This window comes from Penicillium pulvis (assembly GCF_028828015.1).
Source record: "Penicillium pulvis strain IBT 33274 chromosome Unknown contig_10_segment0_segment0, whole genome shotgun sequence".
NCBI classification, from domain to species: domain Eukaryota; kingdom Fungi; phylum Ascomycota; class Eurotiomycetes; order Eurotiales; family Aspergillaceae; genus Penicillium; species Penicillium pulvis.
Window position 1 is genome coordinate 531,985 of NW_026643071.1, and position 14,735 is coordinate 546,719.

The window sequence follows — 14,735 nt, forward strand, 5'->3', positions numbered from 1 at the left end:
CAATATAATTGGGGCCAAACAGCACATCGTAGAATTCGAAAAAAGTCTTTGCCATCATTAAGGTATTAACTCAGCCGACAGCTATGGTGGACTAATAATTTTCATAGTATTTCCAAGGTTCTGTTACTTCTCTTCTCTTCTGTTCAAACATAGAAGAAATGACTACCTCAGCTCTTTCTTGGCATTCCTCCCCAACAATCTACATCATTATATCTACTTCAGCTATCATCTCAGTGATCACTAGTCTACTCGCGCTCCACCCCTCTGATAACTATCAGCTTCTACATTACCCCCATTTCCTGCTCTTTATCCTCTTGGAGATCATCATATCTAATATAAGTGTCCATGGATGCTCAATCTCCACTGATCAGTTCTCTCTCTACCCGCTCTCTAACACGCTCATTGATGACCAACCCATAATAAGCATAATCTATCATTATACAAAGTCTACAATCTATTGAAGCTGCTTTTACGCTAGTGACTATAGTTACTATGATTTGCGAGACTTGGTTAACAGAGAAGGATAGTAGAATATTACATGATTGTCCAAGCCCAAAGTCCAGCACTATAAACTCAACCTTCTGTGATTTACTTCTTTCTTCTTCTTCCACTTCACATCACATCTTCCTTACTCTATTTCTTCATCTCAACACAAGCCCATACGCCACCAACAAGGATGTCTCAAATCCCACTTCTTCTTATGCCCCAATGGCAATTACAGATACTCACTCCGAGTGATCTTGAACTGCGTTCGGTATTGCGAGACATTCAATGGACCGAACATGCACGAACCCTATTGCGACAAGTTCGATCGGCCGAAGATGCACAAGCACAGTCGGAGAACATTGACATGGAGCTCAACGAATACCGAGATGAGTTACTATTGAAGAAGACCGAGCTGGAGCGACAAGTCATGACTGAATTGCAATTGCTAGTCGAGCAAATGGAACAGAAAGCAAGAGAAGAACGGGAATTGAGGATTATGATAGAAGAAAGGTTGGAATCCGTGAAGAAGAAGACTGGGGTTCTGGAAATTGAGAGGGATACATTGAAGCGGGATTTATTGAAGCTGGAATCGTCCTTCGAGTGAGGAGTTGATGGGGAATTTCAGAGATTCTGATTTCGAAGTACTGCGCATTTTCTTACACAACATATGCTTATTTGAGGCCTGGTGATCGTTCTTTGTGTTTGCTTGTGGTTTTTGCCGTTCTACGAAGTCATATATTTAGAATCAGTTGGGGATGCCCCTACTCCATGCGCAGTTATCCTGATAAATACAGTAGCTTCTCGATGTCATTGCGACATGTATAAATCGGTAATATGTCCCAAGTTTTGAAGATCCCTAATTATCAGCTTCAGCATCAGTTAAGCAGTTGACACGAAGCCATGTTAATAATTGGCCATGCTTTCCTCGTCCAACTTGAAAGTTAGGAGCCCGTTCCAGTTTCGATTTTACCTTATTTAACAAAGCAGTCGGAATTGACACGGAAATATTATGTTACCTCATACTGAAGATGCCAAGAACAACACGACTCATGCAGATCTACGGACTACAGGAGGCAACCAGTCGGAATGGAGGTCGATCATCTCGGCGATCTCGCCGAAGCCCTCACGTCACCCGAACTATACCCAATGGTTGGGAATCCCATGTGAACCTCCTAGCATCCATTGATCAACAATTCCTGGATGCTCAGGGGTATGTATTGTATAATGTACATGAGTCGTCATCACATACCAAACAAACCATATTACGTGGTTCAAAGACCCGCATACTTCGCCTACGCAGTACATCGGAGACACTCCGTATGCCTGATAATAGCCTGAACTCGGTGGATCAGGATTTGCGTCAATTGCCGATCACTGGGCACTAAGACACAAAAGGTTTCTCAGCTGTTCTTCTAATGAAAACACCTATTCGATTTGATGCACTTTCATCAGTATGGACTCGACAGATAGTCCAGAATCAAAGAAAAGCACCCACCTCTCCATCAACCCAATATCTCCATCAGACGGAGTCTCCACGCCCAAAAATACTACCCCACCAAACGAAATCCCCAATGCTCCAGACACAACCTTCAAAGTCATAACCTGGAGCCCTTCCGACCCCGAAAACCCTCAAAATTGGCCCAGACGAACAAAACTCCTCCGCTCCACAGCACCGCTCGCTGTGATCTTCTCAATAGCATTCGCCTCCTCAATCTTCGGAGCCTCAGCAACAGTCACGGCAAAAGAATATGGCGTATCCCAAGAACTCATGAGCCTAGGCGTAGCGCTCTTCATAGCAGGTTTCGCCTTAGGCCCACTTCTCTGGGCTCCACTAGCCGAAGTAATCGGCAACGCACCGATCCTGGCCATCGCCTTGACAGGCTGTGCCATATTCCAGATCCCACTCGCACTCGCAAAGAATGTTGCTACGATCCTTATATCCCGCTTCTTGGCTGGCTTATTCGGCGCAGGCGGACTAGCTGTTGGGTCGGGCGTGCTAGCCGATATTTTTGGGCCCATTACACGCGGTGTTGCCGTCGGGACATCGGCTAGCATTATGAATCTAGGCTCGATTATCGGACCTATTGCTGGTGCATACCTGGTCGCGAATGAGAATGCTGGATGGCGGTGGACGGCGTGGGCTACGCTTATTCTGTGCTGTGCAGCTGGGGTCCTGTGTATATTCTTTCTGCGGGAATCGTCGCATAATCGGATTTTGATGCGAAGGGCTGCACGGTTGAGGAGAGAGACCGGCGATGAGAGGTTACGGGCGGGTGCCGAGATGGAGTCGCTTGATACAAAGGTCCTGGTGAGGAAGTACTGTTCGAAACCCGTGCGGATGTTTGTTCAAGAGCCGATCTTGATTGTCATGACGATTTATTTGACGCTTGTTTATGGGTCGCTTTATTTATCTTATCAGCTTTTTCCGAAAGCGTTTGAGAGTAGGGGGTGGAGGACGCCTGTGGCTTACTTGCCTTTCTTGTCTGTTGGGCTTGGGCTTATGAGTGCGTTGGGGATCTTTTCAATTTTCACGATGACTTGGTATAAGAAGCGGTGGGTGGCTGCGCAGCGGGCTGAGAGTCATGGGGAGAAAGCTGGATCAAAGGGTCACGCTCGCATTGCTCCTGAAGATCGGCTTCCGCCTATGATTTTGGGTGCTGTGTTGCTGCCCCCTTCTTTACTTTGGTTTGGGTGGTCTGGAGATACACATTGGGCATCACAGGTGATTTCGTGCTTTTTCATCGGCATGTCATTGCAGATTATCTTCATCTCGGGCATTGTATACATTGTCGACGTTTACTTTCTCAATACGGTATCAGCTATCTCGATCCATGTTATGGTTCGTAGCTTGGTCTCCGCCACATTTCCGCTTTTTGAGGGGCCGATGTACGAGTCTTTGCATATCAATTACTCTGCTACGTTGCTGGCTGCCTTGTCTGCGTTGATCATGGTTTCGCCTATCTTGTTGAGGATCTATGGGTCTCGCATTCGGACCTGGAGTCGATTTTCAAGTTAAGATTAGTCAAACAAAGCATCGGTTATGTGCAGTAGGGATCAGTATAGATGCATTGAATCTGTAAATTGCATTTGAATGTCTATTGTTTTCCCAATGTACCAGCCAGGGGTATCTCGATATGCCTCCGCAAGATATGATAAAATAAGGCTGATGTGAAATCCCTTTTCAAAAGGGAAAGGAAAAAGACGCCAAGGAATGAAGCTAGTGGGATATCAAACAACTGTATAGGGAACATGATAGAAAACTCCTTGCCCAATGCGTCATGTCGGCATCGTCCCAAGATCTAATGAAGCTAAACAAAGGAAAGTAGAAAGGAAAAAAGATGAAGAGGGTGAGTCGGGTCTCAATGGCCGCCAAATTCACGCATCTCGCGGAGAGCCACGGCGCGACGAGAAACAACATCTTCTCGTCGTACCATGTTTCGCAGCGCCTCACTGGCGTGAATCAGTCCATCGATGCTGATGGCGTGGTTGGTCATTTGGTGATTGATGTAGGTGTATAGCGCAGCAGGTGTCGAGCAAGTGGTAAGTAGTTGTGGCTCATTGAGCTTCAACAGTGCCAAGGCCACTTGAAACAGGAACGTACTACCACCACCACTGCCGGAGCCAAGATCTTCGGGTGTTGGGGTAGCTTTGTCACTTCCATCTTTGACACCATTAGGGGTGATGGAGCTCGTCACATTGAGGCAGAGAACCACATCCCAGACCCGGTACAGAGCTTCCGCGGAGAGACAGTCCGTGAAGACAGACAAAAACCATTGGAAAGTCAGCGCTTCCAATTCAATGCCTAGGTTCTCCAAGTGAGCCGAGAGCTTAGGTAACAGCTCGGAGATGTATTGCCGCAACACGACTTGATCAGCGCGAGACGCTAGTAGACCGTGATCATAGTAATGCTGGGGAAGGATGATTTCGATCATCGATACCAAGATCCAGAATGCATCTTCAGCCGTAGGCATGATGAGCAAAAGGGACGCGGCAATGAGATTCATGCCTTGGCAGTACCCAACCTCCGGATTGCGGCGTGAGTATGCCAAAAGCACCTCCTTGAGCTTGTCGACGCCAGGCCCTTTGCGAAAGAAGACATTATCGGTCAAGGTGCGCCGAATGTCCATGTCAATCTGCGCCACAACGGTGGAGTCTGGCTCGGTTCCTCCAACTCCGCGAACAAGATCATCGTAATATCCTGGGATGCGCATAGCGGAGGCCCCGCTGCATTCAGACCAGACCTTGGCCCTCAGGGCTACAGGGATTCCACCAAGAACAAGCGTGCGGAATTCGCGCCACTTAGCACGTCCGACTTTGCCCTTGTTTCCCAGTCCTGCAATCCCAACAACTTCGCCATCGGTGAGAGTTGCTTCCGGCGTGTCCACTATAGTGACGGTTCGATCAGAAGACGCTGCTGCGGCAGCTTCGCCTTCTTTTCGACGCTCGGCACGGACTTTCCGAAGAAATTCATTCCACCGCACAGTGCGATCCCGCTGCAATGTATCATGGAGATCAGTGAGCTGCTCCAAGAGTAACTTGACAGGCTCAGTCTCAGCAGCACCTGCCCTGCTCATAGATAGACCAGCAGCGTCATTGGAACCAGTTCCAGAAAACTCGGGACGATCAGCAGTGACGGCCGAGGTGGTTGCAGATGGCTGAGGACTGGGGTTGACCGACAAGCCTTTATCCGTCGACACGGAAGAGCTGTGCGGGCGACTTTCCGCTGCATCGGTCAGGGATACAATCGGAGCAGCTGAAGGCGTATGAGAAAGCAACTCTGTGGGGCGAGATGGGATTTTCAAGTAATCTTGCCAGCGACGCAGTCCAACTGATCCGCCCTCGGGGTCGTCAGGCGAGAAGGTAGGAGAGGTCGGAGTTTTGATCGATGCGGGTTTATCATCATCCTCGTCTGATGAATCACTGCGAAGGTTTCCGAGTGTCTCCGCAATACTCAAAGTAGGCTTGGCGGGCTTTGCGGTGGTAGCTTCTCTTTGGCGTCGCTTTCGGCGCTGGTCATAAATAAACCCAAACCTATCTGTAAGAAATTCGCCAGACTGAGATTTATTGTAGATAGGCGCAAGAGTAGGAGGGCGCGATTCCAGGGGTAAGATAGCATCCATTTCGACGGGGCCAAGATTAGTCGAGCTCGCTGCGCCATCAGGTGTTGCACCCTGTGACACACTTCCCGCTGCGACGCTTCTTCGATTTGGAGGATTCATCTTGGATATGGAGTTTGCTCCGCCGTTGGATCTTAATGATGGAACATTGGTGTTGCTGTTGATTTGCTTCAGCGCAGCAACCGCAGTCATTCCTCCCTTGGAGGTTCCAGAGGGAATATTCTGATCGGCTGCTGCCTTACTTCGAATGCTCTCGGTGTCGCTATTGTCCTTTGCTTGCGAATTGCCGGCAAATAATTTCACAGTCCACGAGCCAAGCGAGCGTGAAGACTTGCGTGAATGAATGCTTGAATCGTCACCGTTGGTAGCAGCAAGACGTTTTCCAGTAGCCTCGCTCACCGGAAGCCCGCTGGGAGGCTGGAACAATTGATCATCGAGCCCTTTGCGTCGAACCGAAGGGTTGATTGGTGCTCGAAAACCTTCCGGAGTTTCCTCGTCCACCTCTTTCATGTCACTTATGATGCTGCTCGCCCGGCTTGTCTTCCGGCTTGGGTTGGTTGAACCAAACAAGTACTCCTGCCAGCCACGAAGAGACCCTTGTCGCTTTCGGTTAGGGCCAAGGTCTGAGCGAGCGTCACTGTCAGACCGTTGCGCTCGAATGGTGGCCAAATGATCAGGTAACACCTGCGTATCCCCGTCCTGAGATCCTACCGCATCTGTCATAGCTTGAGACATGAGTCCGTTCAGTCCCGACGAATGCTGAGAGGCTTGATCACCACTGTGGCTACTCTCCCCATCCGAGGTGCGATCGTCTAGTGTATTTTCGGATTGATACAGACGGCGTTCGATATCCTGGTTGGATACGGAGACTTCACGGAGCATGCGCTTCAACTCTCGCTCTCTGGCGTCGGCACGCTGTCTCAAAGCCGAGATTTCTGCATCCCGTTGAGCCAGGTCGCGAGCGAACTGCCTCACTATTTTCACGGCCCCGGTACTTGCGATCAATCTCTCAATGGGTGCGTCGTCGGCCAAATGAAGGGCTCCAGGGATATCGTGGGTTGGAACAGAATCGTCAAACAGAGCTGCCCGGCCTGTATGAGAGACACCGGTTGTCAGCTTTGCCAAAGTGGCCTTGCGCCCACGACCGGTATCTTTTGGCTTGTCTGCATCCTCGCTCTCCATCAACGTATTCGTTAAGCCTCGTGTCAAGGTGGGGGTGTGGTCGGGTGGGGAAAGCGAGGGGAAGGACGTCAAGTCGGTCGTGTTATTTGAGGAAGTCGAATGTCGCTTATGCGCCTGTGGGCGCAATGATCTAGCCCTTTGGCTCCTGGTCGACCCGGAAGAAGCTAGGGACGAGGAACGTCGGGGGAGAAGATGGGGCTCCGCCATGACTCAACGACTGATGAATGGCATAGAAGTCGAAATGGACGGTTGTGGACTTCATGAATGCTTATGAATGTTCCAAAAATAATAACCGTGTAGCAATATTTTGGCCCGTGAGCGTAGCCCCTGGTCTCGAACTCCTTCAAAGGTCCTTATCGGTTTTTTTTTTGTGGCCTTCGTTGCGCGCCCTTGGCGATCATGCGCGATATGTGTGGATCTATGGAATGCAGGGTGATCGACAAAAAACTATTGAAGACCAGCAAAAGAGCAGTTATTTAGACAATAAACTGGAAAATGGTGCCGGCAAAAACCTGTTAAACAAAGCCCCCAAAAGCACTGATACATAGCAGGCTTCTGCACCCAAAACACGAAACAGCACATGACGTGTGCGTAACACGTGACCTGAGAGCTGTCATTAGGTCACGTGATGTCAGTAGACCTGGGCCTCGGCTTCTCCGCATTAACCGAGTGGGGAACGCGAGCTCTTTGACCTCGGAGTCCTTGCTATTTATTGTCCTAACATTGTTCGCCTATTCTTTAATTGATTTTTGTTTTTCGAACTCAATCAAATAATTCCTTCCGAAATACTCAGCCATGTCAGCCGCAGCACGACAGCGTCTCCAAGCTTTAAGCAAACAGCTCGTGGAGGGCATTCCTGACGAGGGTACCTTTGAGGGGATTCCTCGGATTCGCCATATTGCTTCAGATTCAGCTGGTCCGTAAGTATATAATATGTTCATGGTGCTATATTAGGATTCTCGGCTCCAAAGTTTTGAGTCTAACAAACACATACAGTCGAACAAAGGACAAAGTAGTAATCGTGACTGGTAAGCTTGATGTACCATCTTGTCCGTTAGAACACCTCAAATAACAATTCAACAGGTGCCAACTCTCCGAATGGTATTGGTCGGGCTAGTGCACACCAGTTTGCCAATAATGGTGCCAAAGCAGTGTATATTTGTGACTACAGCGACACGCACCTCGCAATCCACAAGCGGGAAATGGAATCTCTCTATCCAGGAGTAGACGTGCATACAAAACAATTCGATGCAGCCGATGAAAAGGCCGTAGTAGCCGTCATCGACGAGGCGATTGCCAAATACGGTCGCTTAGATATCTTTTTCGCCAATGCCGGGATAGTGGGACAACCGAAGATGTTTACAGATATTGATGCCGATGGCTTTATGAAAACCATGAAAACAAATGCTCTTGGGTATGATATCTTACTAGAAGTCTGTTGAATCACCTACTGACTTTCATGCAGTGTTTTCCTGGCAGCCAAGCACGCGGCCCCGGCAATGAAGGTTACCTCGCAATCCAAGCCATATCCAAGCGGTTCGATTATCTGCACTGCCTCGGTTGCTGGGCTGCGTTCCAACGCCGGTTCGACCGATTACTCTGCTTCTAAGGCTGCAGTCGTCTCTATCGCACAGACAACCTCGTACCAGCTTGCTGGTACAGGTATTCGGATTAACGCCATTTGTCCCGGTCTGATCGAGACGGGCATGACGCAATCGGTCTTTGACCATGCACGGAAACGTGGCACAGAGCGCAAGATTGGCCAGTTGAACCCCATGCAGCGTGGTGCGGTTGCTGATGAGGTTGCACGTGTGGCGCTGTTCCTGGGTAGCGATGAGAGCAGCTACGTGAATGGGCAGGCATGGGCTGTGTGTGGTGGATTGAGTGCTGGACACCCCGTTGTCCCTGGAAAGCTAGCATAAATGCCATGAATCATCAAATTGCATCCATTTTTTACAGGTGGATTAGCATGTTTCAGCTCAAATTAATATAAGCGCAATAACCTGCACTATGAACTTCAAGTTCTACCTAACTGTATTGGTTAATGGACCGAGTAAATGGCAGACAAGAGTGAAGACTTGTCTGAGGGAACAGTCTTGGTTGCTCCAAGTGGTTGAGATTCTGTTCTGCTACTTTCAACGCCCAGGAACGGGAGGTTGGGGCCATTTGTCGTGTGCTCGAACGCTAGGTCTATATACGTAGAGCACAAATGGAATGAAAAAAATGCCTGAACCATTTTCGCCCAGACAATTTCATGTAGAGAATTCCATACAGTTCAAATATCCAAACAGGTATTTGAGCCCGAGCGCACTTTTGAGGCTTTATCGGCTTTATTTGTCTCTGAAAACCTAAACTCGAACAAGCTCCGAGGGCGTGGAGCTGGATTCCTTGAACCCTGATCCGACTCAGCCCTACTAACCTGGAGACTGAGATCCGCACCCGACAATTGCCGACCTTCTGAGATCACCGTATAGCGTATATTAAAATGGATCGGCATCTTCAAGGCAGAGGATACGTCGAAACATTGTTCACTTCGATGCAGGGAAGTTGGATTTTGGGTTCTTTGATTGTAAAATTTAGATTTATTCAGCTTTGTAAATGTAAGCACCTACTTGAAACCCGAACTTCCCCAGGTGTAGCCTCTGGCCTGGAGTATACCTAGTATTGTACAAAGGTAGGTGCCTAATCCGCGGCTAGTCGACAGATAACACCCTTGGGTATTCTTGTTGCTAGGGAAGGTATGGTAAGGTGTAAGATAAGTTAATTAGCGCAGAGAAATACGGACGATCGTTATCGAGCCTAAGGGAACGAAATTTGACCAGTCATAATGAAGAAATTCCAGGGCTCCAAAACGCCAAGATTTAACCTTGTCGGGGCTAGATCAAGGCGTGATAATAATAGTGCATGAGGCGTGAGTCGGGCGGAGCTTTACTGAATTGAATTGAAGAGGAGAAACCCATGTAAACCTTTTTACACCGCACATCAATCGCTTTTGAAAACAGGCCGAGCTATAAACATGGCTTTGGCACAGCAAGAAATTGAAATGTCCATCCCTCAGCCGTTCAGCATCGTATGGGGTTGTTGGTCGTCGATTATTCTCTCGACAATCATCTTTCTTCGACTATTGCAAAGAATTCGCTTTACCCAACCCTCCTCCGGACAGAACACAACCAGACTTCATGCTGTCCAAAATATTGTGGGTTCTTCATATGGTGCAGACACTTTGCATCTGATCACTGACCCGTTCCAGATATTTTCAGCGGGGTTCTTGATCATTCACCTCACAGCGACATGGATGATCAGGTCCGTCTTTCAATTTCATGAAAAGCTCGTCATTCTCGCCACAATAACATCGCTTCTTGCGTCGGCCGTGATCTTTATCAGCGCCCTTCTCGGACAAATATTTCAGTCCACACGAGCTTTGGCCGTGTTTCTTTCCCTCTCGCTAGTCTGGGACCTTATCGCGTTGACGTCCGGAGTAAGTGACCCCTATATTGATAGTGGACACCTAATAAAGCTAAGAGCATGCTGGGAAGGTGCTTGGCTGGTCTTCCACTTGTTGAGTCTTGGCCGAAAATCTGGTGAATCTTTAACGTCCGAAGAGGCAGCTGGGCATTTTAGTAAAATCTTTTTCTTTTGGGTTTTACCTGTACTCAAAGAAGGCTACAGCGCTACTTTGTCAGTTCACAGTCTGCCTGATATTCACTCGAGCCTCCAGCCTGAGGTTCTGCGAGAAAAGGTATTGGGCACGTGGATAGCACGAGGTAAGAGGCCTCGCTCTGTCTCCGTTAATGATACTAACACACTTCAAAGCGGAGCCTCTCAACAAGTTGACATTACCACTCGTGTTGGTGCGTTCATTTCAGAATACCTTTTTAGCTCCTATACTGCCCCGACTCTCTCTCATTGTCTTCCGCTATCTGCAACCTATCCTCATTGGCCTTGCGATTGATTTTGTCAGAAGCGCATCTTCAGAGACCGGCTTATACTTAGTGCTCTATGCTGCGATGGTTTATATGGGACTGGCGGTTTCCGCTGCAATTTATCAGCATCGAATCAATCAGTTACAGATTATGTTCAGAGGGGGCTTGACCAGTCTTATCCATCATCATTCGTTGAACATCTCCGCAACAAGATCTGAAGATTCCGAGGCTTTGACCCTGGTGGGATCAGATGTCGACAGCATCGAATCAGCAGGGGAGATCTTCCATGAGACTTGGGCACAGCTTTTAGAGGTTATTGTTGGAACAGTGATGCTAGCTGCGCGAGTGAGATGGCTTGCGTTCCTGCCATTGGTCATCATCATCGTGTGCTCTAGGATGAGCGCATACGTTGCTAATCATCTGGAAGGTAAACAAAAGAACTGGAATGTTGCGACTCAAAAACGTATTGCGACTATCACATCCGCTTTGAGTGGCATTAAGAGTCTCAAAATGCTAGGCATGGAGGATGCAATTAAATCTCAAATCTTAAATCTGAGAAGCCAGGAGTTGCATATTTCGCAGGGATTGAGGTGGATCTTGGTTGCCTACAATGCAAGTGGTACGTGAGACTTATAGCTAAAAGCTCAAATTTCCTCGCTCTGACAGATCCCTAGCAAATGCTCTCGGTATTTTTGCCCCTGTTGTCACGCTGATGTTGTATGCAATGACTTCACGCAATGATGGATCTATGCAGGCCAATGAAGTCTTCTCGTCCCTTGCTCTTCTGGCTATGGTAACACATCCAGCGAATATGATTATGACCCTAGTCCCTCGTGCCGTTGCTGTAATGGCAAACTTTACTCGAGTGCAGGCTTATCTCACTAAACCATCAATGGAGGACAATCGCCAATGTGAAAGTGAAGGCGATGTACACCGATTAACTTCGATGAATCATGTGACTATCAAGCCTGCTTCGATGGCACACCCTATCCTCCGAGATGTCTCCTTAGATCTAGGCCGAGGTGAGCTTCTCCTCTGTGTCGGATCTGTGGGAAGCGGAAAATCAACACTGGCGCTGGCTTTGCTAGGGGAGCTCCACCTAACTTCTGGCACCATCCGCGTACAATCAAAGCAAATAGCATACTGCGCTCAAAAAGCTTGGCTTCCAAGTGGGACTATTTGTGATGCAATATCAGGAGAGGCTGTTGGTCTCAATCTAGAGTGGTACAACACGGTCGTTGATGCATGTGGCTTGCTTCCTGACCTTGAAGCGCTTCCGGACGGTGATAAAACCATGATCGAAAACAACGGAATCAATTTATCGGGAGGCCAGAAGCAGCGCATTGTGAGTTGTTTTCTTTTTCTTTTCTCCTAATTCAGTCATATTAACTTTGGTATCAAGGCTCTGGCTCGAGCCGTATACTCGCGAAACAAGATACTAGTCCTTGACGATCCATTCAGTGCGCTTGACAAAGATGTAAGAGAGCATGTCATACAGAGGCTGTTGGGATCAGGAGGTCTGTTCAAGCAGATGGATATGACGGTCTTTCTGATAAGCAATTTGGGTAAGTTGGAAATTTTGATCGCCCACATAAGTGCAAATGATGCTAAAAGAGTAAAGCAACGCTGCATCCATTTGCAGACAGAGTATTATCATTACGCGATTCAATGGCCTATTTACAACGGCCATTGAGTCGCAAAGGGCCAGAAGCTTCGACTGTTCTTTCCTCATCTAGGACATCTCCTGGTGCCAGCCTTGCAAACTCAAAAGCGCCAAAGGGATCAATTGAGAGGGCTGAAGTCAATCATGATGCAACCAATCTACCCCAAAGGACTGGAGACTTGGCAGTCTATGGCTTCTATCTCAACGCGGTCGGCCGGTTAAGCGCTCTTTTCATGACGTTCTGTACCGCTACATATTCTTTCGCCTTGACTTTCTCTACTTACATACTCAAATGGGCGGTTGAGGCACCTCTCAAAGACTTACATATGTACTTGGGCTTTTACGTCGCAATATCAGGCATTGCATGGATAGCAACAAATGGCACCATGTGGTGAGGATTAAAACGCTATTCTCTTTCAGCAATCATAAATGCTAACATTATCCAGGTCCACACATCTCAAGATTGCAATACGCTCAGGTGAAGTGCTTCATGCTCAGCTGCTGGGTACAATTCTTCGGTTAGCTCCATCTATCATTCTACAAACAAGCAAGCCAACTAACTCGGACAAGGGCGCCTCTCGCTTATTTTACAGATACACAGATTGGTGTGACATTAAATAGGTAAATATACTAGTGCTTGGAGTATTTCCTTTTACTCACTCCACAAATAGGTTTAGCCAAGACATCTCTCTTGTTGACAAGCAGCTCCCTCCGGCCCTAGCCAACCTAAGCGTCCGTGAGTGGTTCAAGCTTTTCTCTCCTCTAAACCCCGGTTTTCATTTGTGCTGATCATTACTACTAGAAATCTTCAAGCTTCTAGCACAGGTCGTGCTCATTTTGAGCGTCCAACCTTTGATGACAGCAACAGTCCCAATATGTTTTATCTGCGTATATTTCATTCAACGAGTATACCTCCGAACGTCTAAACAACTTCGCTACCTCGATCTGGAGTCCAAGTCCCACGTTTACACTGACATGCTCGACACGGTACGTATATCAAAGTATGTAGTAAGATACCAGTCTAAAACATTCCCAGGTCAATGGTGCAACCACAATCAGAGCATTCGGCTGGCAGCGAAAGTTCGAGCACAAATTTGATAAGGCATTGAACCTTTCTCAAAAGCCTTCATATCTCCTTCTCTGTCTGCAATGCTGGCTAAAGGTTGTCCTGGATTGCTTGATCGCATTGATCGCGATCAGTCTCATTGCGGTCTCTATCTTGTATAGAGACACAACAACCGGTGCTGACATTGGATTGGCCCTCAACCTCATCATAGTGGCAAATGGTACACTTTTGAAGCTTGTACAGTCATGGGCATCGCTCGAAACATCTTTAGGGGCCGTCTCTCGATTAAAGAGCGTGCAGGATTCGGTGTCGGTTGAAGACGAAGTCAACGTCTCGAATCCAGGTCCGCGATGGCCATTATCCGGTGAGACGCTGGTTGACAAGATCTCAGTCTCTTATTCTTCGTCATCCGGCCTTGCTTTGCGGAACATGTCTCTTCGGATCGATGGTGGGCAGAATGTTATCATCACGGGTCGAACCGGAAGGTATGTCATTCTTATTACGAAAGCAAATAAAGAGTCTCCCAGGGTATTCTATACTGACTGTTTGCTTGCGTGGGTAGTGGAAAAAGCACACTCATGCTTTCTTTACTCAAGCTTCTCGCTACGAAGGAGGGACTCATCACAATAGACGGCGTCGACATTGCCCAAATCTCGTCAAATGCCGTGCGCCAACGCGGAATTATTGCAGTACCACAAGATGGCTTCAACATCCCAACAGCAACACTTCGCTTCAACCTAGATCCATACCACATGAGCTCAGAAAAGACAATAATCGAGGCTCTGAAGAAGACACGACTTTGGGACAAGCTCACATCTGTTTCCACTGACGAATTCCATGGAAACTCAGAAACATTCACGAAAATACTTGATTTGCCAATGTCGTGCTTCCTGCCACTCTCTGCTGGTCAATTGCAGCTCTTTGCACTGTGTCGAATGCTGCTGCGGATATGGTCGATGGCAGCGACGAAGCCTATTATTATACTAGATGAAGCCAGCTCTTCTCTGGACCTGGAAACTGAGTCTATCCTTCGCGAGATTTTAGTAAAGGATCTCTGCACTCACACGGTCGTGATGATTGCGCATCATGTTGATGGGATAATCACCGCCATGCGACCTGGGCATGATAAGAATGTGGCGATACAGGATGGGCGTGTGTTGACAGAATCTTTGATTGGGAACGTCTTGGTTGATGTATAATGGGAATGAGTTTCGTTCTCTCAACGTATCGGTCCTTTCATTGGCTCATTGCACAAGACGGAATTTGATGGTCATAATGCTTCAACATGTACGTTTTCA

At 47.9% G+C, this 14,735-nt stretch overlaps 5 protein-coding genes across 5 annotated transcripts; 4 read left to right on the plus strand and 1 right to left on the minus strand.

Moving 5' to 3' along the window:
- Nucleotides 1–676: 676 nt before the first annotated feature.
- N7503_000229 (uncharacterized protein) lies at nucleotides 677–1,090 on the plus strand (the record flags this gene model as incomplete). Its single annotated transcript, XM_057059790.1, has 1 exon — nucleotides 677–1,090. One exon carries the CDS (start codon nucleotides 677–679, stop codon nucleotides 1,088–1,090), a length of 414 nt encoding a protein of 137 aa, XP_056926713.1.
- An 849-nt stretch (nucleotides 1,091–1,939) lies between these two features.
- N7503_000230 (uncharacterized protein) lies at nucleotides 1,940–3,502 on the plus strand (the record flags this gene model as incomplete). The annotated part of the gene is made up of 1 exon (XM_057059791.1): nucleotides 1,940–3,502. The coding sequence occupies one exon, from the start codon at nucleotides 1,940–1,942 to the stop codon at nucleotides 3,500–3,502; it is 1,563 nt and encodes a 520-aa protein (XP_056926714.1).
- Nucleotides 3,503–3,845: 343 nt separating this feature from the next.
- Nucleotides 3,846–6,992, minus strand: N7503_000231 (TBC domain-containing protein; the record flags this gene model as incomplete). The annotated part of the gene is made up of 1 exon (XM_057059792.1): nucleotides 3,846–6,992. One exon carries the CDS (start codon nucleotides 6,990–6,992, stop codon nucleotides 3,846–3,848), a length of 3,147 nt encoding a protein of 1,048 aa, XP_056926715.1.
- Nucleotides 6,993–7,580: 588 nt separating this feature from the next.
- Nucleotides 7,581–8,707, plus strand: N7503_000232 (SDR family NAD(P)-dependent oxidoreductase; the record flags this gene model as incomplete). The annotated part of the gene is made up of 4 exons (XM_057059793.1): nucleotides 7,581–7,705; nucleotides 7,782–7,813; nucleotides 7,869–8,199; nucleotides 8,251–8,707. 4 exons carry the CDS (start codon nucleotides 7,581–7,583, stop codon nucleotides 8,705–8,707), a joined length of 945 nt encoding a protein of 314 aa, XP_056926716.1.
- A 2,151-nt stretch (nucleotides 8,708–10,858) lies between these two features.
- Nucleotides 10,859–14,636, plus strand: N7503_000233 (ATP-binding cassette transporter; the record flags this gene model as incomplete). Its single annotated transcript, XM_057059794.1, has 10 exons — nucleotides 10,859–11,327; nucleotides 11,383–12,053; nucleotides 12,111–12,273; nucleotides 12,330–12,762; nucleotides 12,818–12,889; nucleotides 12,942–12,992; nucleotides 13,043–13,107; nucleotides 13,174–13,358; nucleotides 13,408–13,922; nucleotides 14,000–14,636. 10 exons carry the CDS (start codon nucleotides 10,859–10,861, stop codon nucleotides 14,634–14,636), a joined length of 3,261 nt encoding a protein of 1,086 aa, XP_056926717.1.
- Nucleotides 14,637–14,735: the final 99 nt, after the last annotated feature.